Source organism: Lytechinus variegatus, chromosome 4, assembly GCF_018143015.1.
Source record: "Lytechinus variegatus isolate NC3 chromosome 4, Lvar_3.0, whole genome shotgun sequence".
Lineage (NCBI taxonomy): Eukaryota > Metazoa > Echinodermata > Echinoidea > Temnopleuroida > Toxopneustidae > Lytechinus > Lytechinus variegatus.
Window position 1 is genome coordinate 59,192,479 of NC_054743.1, and position 16,037 is coordinate 59,208,515.

At 36.3% G+C, this 16,037-nt stretch overlaps 1 protein-coding gene across 1 annotated transcript in view; it reads right to left on the reverse strand.

Annotated features, from left to right (window-relative positions):
• Nucleotides 1-16,037, reverse strand: part of LOC121413115 (probable C-mannosyltransferase DPY19L3) — a 58,032-nt gene that overhangs the window by 16,356 nt on the left and 25,639 nt on the right. Inside the window, exons 6-10 of the mRNA XM_041605878.1 lie at nt 10,065-10,199; nt 8,968-9,099; nt 7,443-7,547; nt 2,595-2,668; nt 1,810-1,968 (exon numbers count right to left, since the gene is read on the reverse strand). Coding sequence (XP_041461812.1) covers nt 1,810-1,968; nt 2,595-2,668; nt 7,443-7,547; nt 8,968-9,099; nt 10,065-10,199 — 605 coding nt within the window. The remainder of the gene's footprint in view (nt 1-1,809; nt 1,969-2,594; nt 2,669-7,442; nt 7,548-8,967; nt 9,100-10,064; nt 10,200-16,037) is intronic.

The window sequence follows — 16,037 nt, forward strand, 5'->3', positions numbered from 1 at the left end:
GTTTTGGTAACGATCTCAAAATGACTTTTCACAGAATCTAATATAACAACCACCCAAGTGTCCGTTTATATGAATAAAAAATATTTGCCAAAGGATTCTGGGAGAAATTGTGTAATTGCTGAGAAATAAGCAAAATAAGCACGGATTCGGTCACTTCCGTCGGGTCTTTATTCCAGCAATAATAATACACTGTCCCACGTGTGTCTATCTGTGTTGGTGATCTTCATTGTGATCATTTTTCAGCGTAGATTTCAAGATTTCACAAAGTTCGGTTTATGTAATTGTACCAGATCTACATGTAGATCCTCGATGATACACTGTATATTGACAATTAAGCCTGGTTTTACAGGCTTTCTCGTGAAATCAGTGTTTACTGCAACTACTGGCATTTCTCTTTAAGAACGCATTCACAGAATAGGCATCCTGAATCAACCGAACTTTCAATTATAAAGGCGAGTGGAAGTTGACAAATACTAGTACTGTACATTTGGAATATGACTGTTCAAGTAATCTTACTTCATGCTTGTGAAAAGATTGTTTGCTTCCCCCAATAAAACAAACATAAGAAAATAAATCATAAAGTATGAATCAAAATGCATATTTCAGGTGGAATTATCTTTGAAAAAAAAGAAGTAATATTCTTGCCAAATATATTCCAATAGTTATTATTATTTTCAAACATCGCTTCATAGAAATAAATAATTTATGTCAAATCTATGATTTCATATTACATTTTCTATCATGATATGTCACCAGTGAACAAAAAAGTGTAATCGGAAATGTTTGTGTTGAGAAGTAACTAGAACAAATATGATTTTTTTCTTTCTCAAGTTTTTATTTTAAATTTGTCTGAAATAATGAAGATTTTCGGGGAAAATGACACCTCAATATTTTTCAGCTCCTGGTGACAAAGCAATGTAATGAAGGAGCATGACAAACTAATTTGTTTGATATCAAATTCGTCATAATAGCACAAATATTTTATAAGATACAGTAAATTCTATATTTGGCAAGTGTTAGCATTTCTTTGAATATCCTGGGTGTATGTAAACTTCTAGCCTCAAGTGTATATGACTTTGAACATTTCTAGAAAGTTCTAATATATCCTCTTTTTAGTTTAATGTTCTGACTCTGTTCCTGGTCATTCAAAATATACAATAACTGACATTTGGGGTGAATTTATTTTTAATGCATTAGACCAATTTCATGCATATTACATTAAGTTTGCCTTTGGAAGGTGATGCCAGAAAACTGAAAGAGCCTCCTAGTCTACATTAACACATTGAATTATTCATGCATTGATCTTCTCATTAACTTTGCATGGGGTGCTTGCTCCAAAGTGTGTGTACGCTGATAAGAAAGTGTATTGGAAAAACCAAAGATGTTTATACATTAAATGCTATTGTCCCCCTCCTCCTTTTCCTTATTCTTCATCTTCTCCTCCTTCTTCTCCTCCCTCTCCTCCTCCTCTTTCTTCTTCTTTTCATCCTCCTCCGCCCCCTCCTTCTTCTTCTCCTCCTTCTTCTTTTCTTCTTTTCTTTTTTCTTCTTCTCCTCCTCCTCCTCCTTCTTCTCCTCCTTCTCCTTCTTCTTCAACTTCTTCTTCTCTCCTCCTTTTTTCTTCTTCTTCTTTGCTCGAAGTGGGGTGGACTTGTGTTTTATAGACCTACATGTACACTCCTTCTATACTGCTTCATCATATATGTTGCTTTGGTTAAATGCGTTCTTTTCAGGTTTCTTTTGTTTTTGTAATGGAATTTATTTAAACGACCCCCCCCCAAAAAAACAATAAACACACATCAAGACTTACTTCCAGTTCTGTATAACCGCCAGGACGAGAACGGAGAGCAGGCCAAAGACTACAGCCATGTAGAGTGGAAAGAGGAGGGTTGACGTCATGTTTCTGATGACTTGGATCGGCAAGAAGGCAAAGGCACTATGACACTTGTAGAGCAAAACATCAAAATCTCTGTTGGGTGAAGAGGAAGAAGAAGAGAGTGCAGATTAGCAAGAGATGGGATATAAGTATCTATACTTATCCTACAATGTCTACTTAGCTTGGTGTATGCAAGGAAATGGAAGTCTGAAGGTGCACCATTTGTACCATCGCACAGGTACAGAGCTGCCAAACTCTTGGAATGAGAAACTGTTTTCTGTGATCCTTCACTGCAGTTTTCACCCTAAAACTCTATTTTTACATACTGACCCCCACATGATCTTTGAAATTTGCCTAGATACCTGAAATTATATTCATTAAAAAAGTTTTATGAAATTTAGAAATAAAAAGACATTATTTATCAATCAAGTATTATGATTATGAAGAAAGCCTGTAAAGCCATAATTTGGTTGTTAAAAGTAAAATTTACAGCAAAAATGGTTGGTAGGTTTGTACTTCACATCCACAGAGGTATGTACACTGCCACGCCTTGCATACTGCTAGACACTACAGATAATATTATACATGCTTGAATCATCACTAGCTAGTTATGCTGTTCAGGGATTTTACTTATTCCTTTCACTAGTTCCTTCTTTACTTTTATGGATTTATGTAGGACAAATTTTGATATTAATTCAAAATCACGAGTATGAACGAACCTTGCACTGGCAAGTCCAAATTTGGCAGTGATGAACTTAAAAATATGCTGATCTGCATCTAGTCCAATTAAGATCTGAAAAAGAAGAAATAATTTGTATTATTATTATCTCCCATGAATTAATTGTATTTGAGCAATTTTTACTACCGTTGTTTCACCTCCGACAACACCCCTCTTAATTTTCCTCCATATTTATTTCGCTTCATGAACTGGTCAAGCCATGGTAATTTGAGAACACTACAGATTTTCATATATGTGAACTAGGCAAAAGACAAACTGATTCGGGAAAGGAAGGCGAAAAGTATACATGCAAGTGGTCAATCATATATGTATTTCATAAAATTGCCAATTTGTAAAATTTCACTTAACTATAATGGATGACAAAGCTTACCAAATAAGCTTACATCGCAATAATTCTAAAAAGTTTTAATGACTATTTAACATCTAGAGCTGAGTTGTATATGAATTTGCATAATCATACAAATTTGCAAATAAAAAGTATGATGTTCCACTATGTTTCATGAAGAATGGAATAAATTGTCACAGATATATTTGTAGTTATCCTTCCCTGATGTTGAAGTCTTATTAATTTTGCATACTGGTTTATAATAGTAATTTGTGAATTTGTCTCAATTTGAGAAAAGTTCTTCTAAGTAATATCCCAGGCCCACGCTTTGAAAATTTTCTCAATTTTGATTCCCTTTAAACTTAGAATATTTCCCTCAATATGTTTTTTTTTTTAATATGGTGTTTATCTGGTGAACTTCTCCTTTAACCCTATCTAGGCCGGGGGGGGGGGGCCTCGGAGGCCCCCCCCTCAACAAATCGCGCGATATTTTCGCCGAGCAAAATTTTTGGACCGTGCCGCTCGCTGACTTTTTACTTTCAAGTCTTGCGAAACTTTTGAGACCAATTTTGCGTCAACCGGGTACGTGGTTCCGAAATTACGCAACATTATGTAAGTGCATGTCAGACCGAAAATTGCTCAAAAACGTGATTTTGTGTACAAAGTCAATGCAAATTGTGTTTCCAACCAAAATTCATAAATGTATGATTATTTTTAGTTTTGCTAGTCTATATGTATTAATTTTATGCTTTTTATGATCACAGAAGAGTCCCCAACAAATTTCATTGAAAAAACAATGAAAAACAAAAGGTCCAAAAAACAAAGAAATACATAAGAAATTGCAAAAAACAATATAACACATAAGAAAATGATTTGATATCACAATTTTTTTCATGTAAACTTGCTAAGGACACCACAAAGAGTTTCTATACCAAAAATTAGTACATTTGGAGCTTTATTTAGGGAGTTAGAGGAAAAAGTATGATTTTGCATACTAATTACGCATAAATTAGCATAATCACTTAATAGCGATTTGCATGAAATAAATTTCTATACAATCTTGTAGATTAGGCCCCAGGCAACCCGCGTGCCAATTTTCGGCGCGATCGTGCGCTCGACGGCCGAGATCTTAGGGGGGGGGCCTGGGAGGCCCCCCCCGGCCATAGGAACTCCCAAAATACCCCGGCCTAGATAGGGTTAATGCATAAGCCCTTTTTCCAATTGCATGAGCTAAGAGCAATTGACTGGTAGCAACCCAGATTAATTTCCCTTGACAGTATGAAAGGCCCATAGGGAACAGTCTGTGGGTAAATGAACTTAGTAACTGGTGCTGGGTACAAGACCTGCGTTCTTACTTGTACTTGTCAAATAAGAAATCTGAATGTGCTTGCAGGAATTGCACTGATCGATATGAAATTGACTGGTAGCAAACCCAGATTAATTTCCCTTGACAGTATGAAAGGCCCATAGGGAACAGTCTGTGGGTAAATGAACTTGGTAACTGGTGCTGGGTACAAGACCTGCGTTCTTACTTGTACTTGTCAAATAAGAAATCTGAATGTGCTTGCAGGAATTGCACTGATCGATGATGAAATTGACTGGTAGCAAACCCAGATTAATTTCCCTTGATAGTATGAAAGTCCCAGAGGGAACATTCTGTGGGTAAATCAAATCGGTATTACTGGTGCTACATGTAGGTTTCTCATACAGGTTGGACAAGACCAGTGTTAAGAGCCTCTTTATGATATAGTAAAGTCCAATGCCCATGGAGACATTGGGTGAACTAAAAGCAATAGACTAGTAGCACATCCAGATTAAAGGGGAAGTTCACCCTGAAGAAATCTTTGTTGTAAAAATAGCAGAAAAAATAGTAAAAAATATTGGTGAAGGTTTGAGGGAAATCCGTTAAAGAGTAAAAAAGTTATTAGAGTTCAAAATTTTGGATTTGTGACGTCATAAACGAGCAGCTGCCCCATGTGTTATGTAATATAAAATGCATGAATTTGAAATTTTGTATGGTCCCTGATGACTTAATTTTGTTTTCTATTCATGATCGGGTGTGAAATGATGTGTCTATTGATACACATAAGGTACAGTAAAAAACATTATCAATTTTCTGAGAAAATGACATTTCATTGATTTTTTACCATTCGCTATGTAGGAATGCTGCTCGCATATGACGTCACAAATCAAATGATTGAAATTCTAATAACTTTTTAATTATTTGATGAATTTTTCTCAAACCTTCGGCAATATTTTTTATTATTTTTTCTGCTATTTTTACAATAAACTTTTTGTCAGGGTGAACTTCCCCTTTAATTTCCCTTGATAGTATAAGAGTTCCATACGAACTTTCTGTAAAAATGAAATTAGTAACTGGCGCTACATGTAGGTTCCTCATACAGGCTGGACAAGACCTGTGTTCACACTTTAAAAGCCATTTTCTAGCACAGTCCATTGCCCTTGCAGTAATATTGTGTGAGCTAAACGCAATTGACTGGTAGTGCTACCAAATTAATTTCCCTTGATAGTATGAAAGTCCCACAGGAACCTTCAGTGGGTAAATCACATTGGGATCCGATGCAAGGTACCCCACACACATGTAGGACTGGATGGGTAAGGATGTGTTCTAACTTTAACAGAAGAAAATCTTTAAAGCAAAATGAAAAGCTCTAGCAGACTGGCTTTGCCCTCATATTCCTGTTTCAGCTTCATCTTTTGTAAAAGTAATTTTTATTCCATCTAATGCTCTATTTCCCCTGACAACCATTGCATATTCCCAAAACAAAAATTAGGTTTGAAAAAAAAAGGAAAATGAACAATCTGGTCAATCAACTATACCCATGCACACCAGAGTAATATATATCTATTGCTCGTAAGTATTTGTTTCCCCTTATGACCTCATACCACACAAGTTTAATGATTGCCATGGGCAACGTTACTTCAAACCATGATTGATGCTTCTACTTGGCATCTTTTGGGGTTAAAAAGCACTTGTGGTAATTTATTATACTTCATGGTCTACTTATTTCACAATCAACATCTTATTATAATCAGATCTAATATCTTTATTATTCCCTGATTGAGTACATGTGCATTGTACCTTAAATCAATCAATTGAAGAGAACAATGATTACTCTATAAAGAAAATATCTGAAGCTTAAAAGGGGGTATTAGGCCAAAACTATTGCATATGCTTTTATCAAATGAACTACATATCAACTACACTGTCTTTTTTTATCTTATTTTATAAGCCAACCCAGTCCATAGACAAGTTTGATAATCTATTTGCCAATTGAATTGATACTTGCAACCTTTAAAAAGTCTGATTTTTGGCAGTCTTAAAGATAATATATTTGATAATGAGCACAACCCCTTTATTTCCTCATGAAGTTGTTTACACAAGGTGTCCAAGAAAGAACAGAACATTGAATTTTGAATAGGTTTCCTTCAAAGAGCTTGATTAAAGAACACTTGACCAAATTCAATGATCTTAGCACCATTCTCTTTAGGTGGTTTCAAACAGCCTTGATCATAAGAATCCTGGTTAAATTACAGAACTTTTTTAGGCTGAAAAATACCCATTAATCATTCTTGCATTCACACCGCCCTGAAACACACCATTCGAGATACATGTTAGTTCCTGAAGTTACAAACATGCGCAATGTCGTCCGATATGCAAGCGAGGTGCGAGATTCAAAATCACTAGCTCAGCAGCCACCCAACACGCTGGGCAAAAAATTCCCGTAAATTGCTTTCACATTGCCAAAATACCTGAGACCTTGGAAAAATACCCGCGAGAGTTCTTGTAATTTCGCCAAGTACCTACTATTTAGCGGGTATTTTCTTTTGGGGAAATTACACGTAGTTTGTTTTCACATTACCAAAATACCTGGAACTGACGAACTTTGAGGCAATCTGAAACCACCTACTGTTACAAGATGCTGTCATCAACAGCAAAAATATTTGTTTTAGTGCCATACCCAACAAGCACTAAATGCCTTTCTTTTGGTCCTCATATTTCATATTGAGTTTGACTTCCGATCATCTAATGATATTATGTTTATGTACATTATATTCTACATGTTTTTCTTTTACTGTTTATATGATATGGCTAAATAAATAAATCTTGAAAACAACAATCAAAATACAAACCAACTAGAATTTTAATTCGTCATGAGGACAAATTTGGTGATCTGTCTCTGATTTCATGATCACAAAGACAATCAGCATGTTTATTGAGATCAATATGATCATCATGATAAAAACTGAACTTCTCTTACGAAAAGAATATGTTGAATACTCTTGAAAAAGAGGGAAATGAGAAAGTTCTGTGAAAAAGTGTACCTAAATGCAAAGTTGACTATGAACATTTTACACCTGTTGAACGTGATTTGACTTCAGTATGATACACATTTCCATAGACTCTAATGCATGATATCTCCACAACATAGGGCTTACAACAGTATAAAATATAAAGTGGGTAATAAAATATTAAAGTACCTTAATTGTAAAGTTGAGTATGAACATTCCTGCAAATGTGAAGCTGAGTCTTCCCAGTAGTTTGACAAGTTGTCCTGAGATGCTCGTTACCACTGGTCTCCCATCCTATATGTAAACACGGGGATATTAAAACATGTATTGGATTTGGAATCAAAAGAGATCCACCAAATACAACATACAATGAAAGGGTGAGAAACAGGGTTCCCAGCTTTTCAAGAAAATAACAAAATGCCCTGATTTTTCCCTGATGAAGTTTAAAAGTTCCCTGATAATGACTTAAACCTATTCCCAATTTTCTCATGTTTTCTTAGTTGTTGCAGTGAATTACATGTATTTTCAGTATAAAAACAATAATGATAAACTAATTAGTACCACCATAACCAGTCATTCAATGAATGTTGTTTTGATATGCAACAAAATATGACAGAGTCTGACTGACTACCATGCTTTCGACTTTTGGGGCGATCAAAATTCCCTGATTTTTTCCTGATTAGAGGCTTTTCCCTGATATAAGGTATTTTAAAATCAAATTTTTCCCTGGGGTCATATTCTGGTGACAACTTGTTAAGGGGCCAAAATGTGTAAATAAAGTCTGTGAAAAACTTGTTTAGGGGCATGACGAAAAACTTCCATTTGAGATCACTATACCCTGGTTTCCCTTCTCCTCAATTCTCTTCTCCATATACAACAAACCCTAACATGCCCCAAGCAAGCAATTTAAGTTTCAAAACACCTGTTTCTTGACGTCGGTCCGAAGATAACGCAAGAGCCCGGCATATACAGTCACAGTAGGGGGCCACACACGACGGGATGCATGCGCAGCGCTGAGCTCGGTTTCTGCAAAACATGCTGCATTTTTATTCGCTTACTTTCCTTATTTCGAGGTCGATTTTCTTCGTTCGAAATTGAAAATGGACTAGTATTGGATGTCTGAATGTAATATGCCTTTGAAAACGTGATTAATATCGAATACAATAATTTAATTCCGAAGATCCTTCTACAGGCAGACAAGTCTTACGTAATAGCACAGCTGTTGTTTATTATTTCGTCCTCGGCTCAACGCTTGTTTGGCTGGCCCGTGGTGGTGAAATTGAGACAAGGGGATTACCTGGCCAAGATGGGTTTATCGGGGTTGGAAATGTTGTTTAAGAGTTTCCAAACGAAAAACGGGGTATCCGACCGCAGTTTGCAGTCTGAAGTGAGGTCGAGAATCAAACGGGAAATTTTCGTAATGGGTTATTTTGCACACAGAGAAAAACTAGTTTAGGGGGTGTTTGGAAATAATTTGGCCACTCATGTGTACAGCAATACATTTGACTCCCCCCCCCCGGGTGTAAACTAGCCTGTACTGGAACAAAATTCATCCCAAGTGCTACAAGCCAAGTACAGAGAACCTTGTAAGGTCTTATTAAAGAACTGCAAGGAACATTCACCTGTAACCTGAAGTCTAGGAGCGCTACAATCACAAAACTGAGTGCAAGAGAACCTAGTAACATCTTATTGAAGAACCGCAAGGAACACTCACCTGTAACCTGAAGTCTAGGAGCGCTACAATCACAAAACTGAGTGCAAGAGAACCTAGTAACATCTTATTGAAGAACTGCAAGATGAACACAGCTAGGATGGATCCAACACAGATACTGAAGATGTATTTGACCTATTAAAAACAAAGAGAAATCCAAAATGCCAGGCATGCAAAAAAACTAAGGGGTGTTGTAAGAAAATATTTGCAATCAATTGCAAATATTCCGTTGCAATTTTACAACTGATAGATCAACGTTAGCTGTAGCAAATCAGATTAAGCTTCTGGTTCCAAGGAGCAGATTAACAATCAATCACTAATTTGCAATTAACTGCAAAACATATGATTGATTTAGGGAAAAAAAATCTTAAAATTGATCGCAAGTTTCTTGCAACATCCCATAAGGATATCAATAAATAGATTTCTTTATTGTGTATTTCATATTACAATATTCAAACTGGCTGTTAGAGAGTTTCGGAAATGGTTACCACGCTTTAGCTCTTGAAGCCAGTATCAGCACAAGAGGATTCTGAGGATGAAAAATAATGCGACAAAGAACCTGTTGCATAAAAGTTACCATTACAGTAACTTCATCCCCCCCGATGGTAACTTGCATGGAATCCTTGATTCTGATTGGCTGTTGATCGTTGTTACCATGATAGTTACCAAAGGATGGCAAAGTTACCATTGATAGTAACTTTTGTGCACTGGGCCCTGGTCAAAGTGCCTTTTTTTTTAAATGTAATTCATTTTAGTTTGTAACTGCAAGACATGATGATTTCAACATCAATTTATTTATCTATCTGTCCATCCACCTATCTATCCATCCATCCATCCACCCATCCATCCATCTACATCCATCTACATCCATCTATCTATCCATCCATCCATCCATCCATCCATCCATCCATCCATCCATCTATCCTCTATCTATCTATTCCTCTATCTATCTATCTATCTATCTGTCTATCCTGTATCTATCTATCCCGTATCTATCGATCCATCCATCCATCCATTCATCCATCCATCCACCCATCCATCTACATCCATCCATCTATCCATCAATCCATCCATCACAAATTTCATCATAGGTATCTCACCTTCTTGATGGGAATTACACCCGTGATAGTACCTAGGTAGAGAGCCATGGCTTGTAGAAGGAGGATGAACTGAGCAAACTGCCATGTCAACACAAACAGGAACGTGGTAGCAGCCATCAAGGCAAGGCATATCCTCTGGATGACAGAAAGAAAAATAAGAAGATATCAATACTACTACTAAAAACAAAAATATGCAACATTCATATAGCACTTAAGCACTGCATACTTTTACCCCCAGTTTAGCTGATCAGAAATTCAAGCATTCAAGGAATTTCTTCCTCCCAGGTACCCATTTACAATACTACATCTGGGTGGAGAGTGACATATAGATATTCGGCTTGCCAAAGGACACAAGTTCTGTGGTGGGGCTCGAACCCAAGACCTTGTGGTTCAAAGTCTAGAGACTTATCCACTGAGCCACAACAAAACATGAATAGACAGGAAAAATAAGAACATGTAGATTCTGTATTAAGTATTAATAGATAAGAAATAAAGAGATTTTAAGAATTTATGATTGAAAAAAAATATAAAGAAGAAATGAAGAATTAATAGAAAAATAAGAAGATATTAAGTATTGACAGAAAAAAGAGAAATTATAAAGAATGCACATTAATAATTGTTGCCATGTACATATATATATATATACACAGCCTTTAATAAATGACTGCAGATCTATGCAATTGGTACGGCCATGACACTTAATGAGGATTGCTCAAGGCTTATGTTCACATTTAATCTTCTGTGACAGAACCCCCCTAAATCTGATGATCGTTACTTTTCTTTTCCAAGGAGTGAGCTCATCTGTTTAATGTGCTTTTGCAGGTCATTAGACATCCATTGAGTCATAGTTCTAAATGGGACGTGCAATAGGCTTTCACAGTAATTAGCTGTTATTACGACTTCAGGCAAATTTACAGATCTACATGTTTCAGATGTCTATCTCAGTTCTATTGAAGTAATGCCAGTGTTTTGTGCACAATACGGTAAGTTGCACAATGCTCATGCGTCTATATTGTCAAATCTAATCAAACATTGTGTATTTCCTGTTAAAGCTGGGATTAGAAACATGAGATTAAGCATCATAAAAATGTTGCAGATTTATTATCATTAATAACTTAAAAATAACTTGGGAGTCATATTGCAATTTTATCCCATAAGATCAGAACTATTGAATTTAATACTTTTTTCAATGTTTACATTGAATAATAACTTAGAAAAGATATTCTCCATGTTAGTTAGGCTTTGTTGATGTTTAAAACTTTGTTTTAATTTTCATCATCTCTTTGTCTATACATGATTTTGTTATTGAGGCTATTAAAAAGAGCATCGAAGCTCAGCCGCGACCTTTTTAGCCTTTGATTTATCGGTTTGGTTTATACTATACTAAAATTCTGAAGTACGTGAAAATGCTGTTTGAAATTTCAAGTATGTTGTTTAAGCCCATCACTCTAACAAGTTGTTTAAACTTTCAAACAATTGTTTTAAAAATTAAACGATAGTTGTTAGACTCGACAGGATTAAACAACACGCTTAAAATTTTATACAGTATTTTTACAGCAATATGCATACCCTGTTGAGTAAAAAATCATATATGTACATTCCATATGAAATGTATGATACAGGCTGACAAAACTGGCATTATCAAATTTCCTAATTTTTTCCCCTTAACCTACTTTCAAATCCTGCCCGACCACAACATGAAAGTGCCCGGTTAAATGACATTTTGGAACTATCATATGTGTTTGAGACATGTAGATTTGGATGATCTCTGAAAGTAATGCACTCTCTCCACACTGCGGTTCAGATTGTATAAATCCTGTAAACTGTGGTGTATGAGTGTGAGAGAGAGTATGTTTAAAAGCTTAAAGATAAATTCCAGTTCTGGTAACGATCTCAAAATGAATTTTTACAGAATCTAATATAATGACCACCCAAGTGTCTGTATGAATAAAAAATATGTGCCAAAGAATTCTGGAAGAAATTGTGTAATTGCTGAGAAATAAGCAAAATAAGCGCGGCTTTGGTCACTTCCGTCGGGTCTTTATTCCAGCAATGATAATACACTGTCCCACGTGTGCCTATCTGTGTTGGCGATCTTCAGTGTGAACGTATTTCAGCATAGATATTATTATTTCACAAACTTCAGTTTATGTAACTGTACCAGATCTAGATCCACGATGATATAGTCATACCTAACCTTGGTTTTACAGACTTTCTCACGAAATTAGTGTTTTACTGCAACTACTATCATTTAGCTTTAATCAGTGAGCATGGAAAAATGATTGAAACGATCAAATCACAAACATGAAAACATGTTCATGGCTTTGCATTCATTTTTTTAGATTGCAAGGGACCATGGATCTTCTGGGACATAGATGTATAATACATACATCATGTATTTCACAAACTGTGACATTATTCAGGTAAGAATTCATACACAAAGCAAATATTCACTGACTCCTGTTTTAAGCCCCTGCAATTCCTTGCATATGATTGGTCGATAGCCTATTAGTCGGTGTAACAAACTGTGACACTTCAGGGAGGAGTTTAACAAAGAAAATATTCAGTGATTTTTCACTGGCTATTGTTATAAGCTACTGAAATCCTTGCATCTGATTGGTCGAGAGCCAATTAGTCAGTGTAACAAATTGTGACAATATTCAGGTAAAAATTAATACACAAAAAAAATATTCAGTGAGTTTCACTGGCTATTGTTACCAGCTACTGAAAATCCTTGCATGTGATTGGTCGAGAGCCAATTAGTCAGTGAAAATCGACAAAACTCTCCATGAAATATTTCCCTGGCATGATTTATTACATCTGGAGAACGAAGCCGTTAATTAATGAAGCTTTTTGAAAAACACAATTCCTGCAGCACAGTCCCATTTCCTGAAGACGTCTAAAATAATAAGAGTAAAATTATGATTGTCCAATTTTTCATTGTCACATGCTTTGAAAATATTTTGTGATAAAGCGCATTGTTAATTTTATGTATAATCACTGTAGCTTTGACAGAACAAATTTAGGGAACCAAGTCTCTTGAAAAAGACCTAACCAATAATATATACATACATGTATGACTCATAATGTGATAGACCATTTGCAATAATATTATTGCCAATTTGATGTCATAATGATTGTGATTCATGCCTTCCTCATGATAATTCATATTCCTATCATCCTTCCCCCAACCAAAGACCAAGCTCCCGTTTCATAAAGACTTGCTGTAGTGACAAATGCAGAATTTCTATAACAAATTTACACTCAGCCAATCAGACAGGAGGAATTCGGTAGCTTTTAACTCTTATTGCAAGTTTGCTACTAGTTTTATGAAGTTTTATGAAACAGGTTCCTGCTTTGTATGATCTGTATGCTCTGTATGATGCTCTGTATAATACCAGTAAATTGCAAGAACTTGTTCAGGCCTCTTAATAACTAAGACTATTTTCTGCATTCATATCCACCTTGATGCTGAGAGTACACTCATGACATTGCAGAAGTACCAACTAAAATAGTGGGTATTTTCTCTTCGGAATATTACAAGTAATTGCGTTCACATGGACAAAAAGACCTGGGGGATGGTCACAAAAACTTAAAATGTGACTTGGCAACCCACACTCATACCCCTTTCATAATCCCAATTATGCGGCTAATAGCAGCATAATTTGGTCGTAAAACTGGAGGAGGACAAGAGTAATCCGCATTATTTTGATGCTGCTATTATCCGCATAATAGCAGCATTGGGACAAAATTTTGAGTTTATGAACGCATTTTCAAATAATGCAGATAATTGCCATGGTGCGGTCACAAGGTCACCCTTTCCCAACACAACCGCATCGGAGGGGGCGTGTCCAGTTGTCATGACGATTATCTGCCTTTTTCAGGACGAGCGCTCGTAAAAATAATGCGGCTTATTTTCGGAGTTTGTGAACGCAATTTTTATTGAATTATCCGCATTACTCTTAAGCGGCTAATTGGAGGATAGGTTTATGAAAAGGGTATCAGTATCTAACACGTAACAGGGAATAATTTTCCTGCTTTAGCATCGCAATTTGCTCCACATTTTTGGAAGACTGCTATGCATAAGGTCTTTTGTATAGCATATATTTACATAGGACTGTACATTACTTTACAGTTGAGAGCTTTTCTCTTTAATATGACCAATAATGCTATTCAAATTTGTAAAGCAAAATTATTCCCTGCGTAACCTCATTGATGGCTACAAAGAAGTGCACATCGTTTGAGCTTGGACTGACCAATGCGGTGATGTGAATTACCCCCCTGGGGCCCGTTGCATAAAACTTTTTACCTGAGAAAACTCTGGTAAAAACTGAAAATTAAGGTTAGTCTTATTTCCGCCATTGACTTTAACACAGGGCAAAAACTCCGGTAAAAACAACCCGAGCTTTCTCAGGTAAAAAGTTTTATGCAACGGGCCCCAGGTATCCTCTGATTGGGGTAACTGGGGTAAATTTCCTGATCAGTGAGTACAAGGGCCTAGGTCTTATAGAAAGTTTTGACAGATTCAACCAAGGTGGGGGGGGGGGCATGTATTGCTGTACACACACGTGGCCAAATTATTTCCCAATCACCCCCTAAACAAGTTTTTCTCTGTGTGCAAAATAATCCCCAAAACAAGTTTTTCGCGGGCTTTATTCACACATTTTCGCCCCTTAAACAAGTAGTCGCCAGAATATGACCCAAGGGAAAAAGCTTGGGGGAAAAACATACCCTAAACATGTTTGGCTAGTCTTAAAAAAAAGCTTTGGAAAAAAATACCCTAAACACTTTTGACCCTACAACTGACCATTGACCAGTCTTTTAAAACTACCCCTTTTCTTGAAAATCAGTGTTTTTGATACCCATAATGAGTGTACGTGCGGCCTGCATCCAAAACTGAAAAAACATCCCTTTAAACACATTTTTTTGGGTCATGCGTGTGTACAGCAATATATCTGACTGGCCTCCCTGAAATATCCAAATTTGCAGAGTTAAGAGAGGAATTTCAGATCACACTTTGATTTGAATATTGTAAATTTGTGTCAGAAGGGCCCAGGAATTCTCACTTTTTGAGTTTGTCTATAAGTGCACCTTATGTGTGTGATAGTGTGTGTTGAGGGGGTGGGGTGTTTCACAGAGACTTGCACCCCCAAGGTCTAAAGCTCTACCTCCCATGACTAAAATTGATTGATGAAGATGTTTTGATTGAGTCATCTGCCTGTCAAAACCACCTCAGTGTTTGAGCTCAATGGGCCATGTAACAGCCCGTTGATACACAGAACTGGAATTGAACTTTAAATCATTCATATGCATCTTATGGCCCAATTCACACTAGAAGAAAATATTGCGTGAAACTTATCGCATTGAAATGTTGTCGAATTTTCTCCAACCTACAAAAATATGTAATTATCCTGTTTGTATTGATTCATAGAAAAGAATCATACGTGTAGATCAATCATAAAAAAAACAACTACAAAACTATGATGAAAAGCAAACTATTATCATCAGCTTTCTGTAAAACTCCCTTGATAAAAAGAGCTGGATTTGAACTTTAAGAAATCATTCACGCAGCTCCTGACCCCATTCACATAAGAATATAATTTGTGTGAAACTTGTTGCAAAGAAATGTAATAGAATTTTCTGCATGCAACAAACGTATGATGTATAGGGACATAATATGGGCCTTCTGTATTCACTCCTTTGATAAACAGATCAAGGGCCCCGTTGCAGAAAGCAACTAAAAAAATGTTGCCCAACTTGATTTTCAGCCAGTGAGGTACCCGCATTCGGGACTTGCGCTTGATATTTTGACTTGCTTTTAAACGCAACTATTTCTCCAACAGGCCCCTGGCCCATTGCAGAAAGGTCACCATTATGGTAACTTCGACATTCAATGGCAACTACCATGGTAACATTGATCGACAGCTAATTAAAATCAAGGATTCCATGGAAGTATATTGCTGTAGTGGTAAT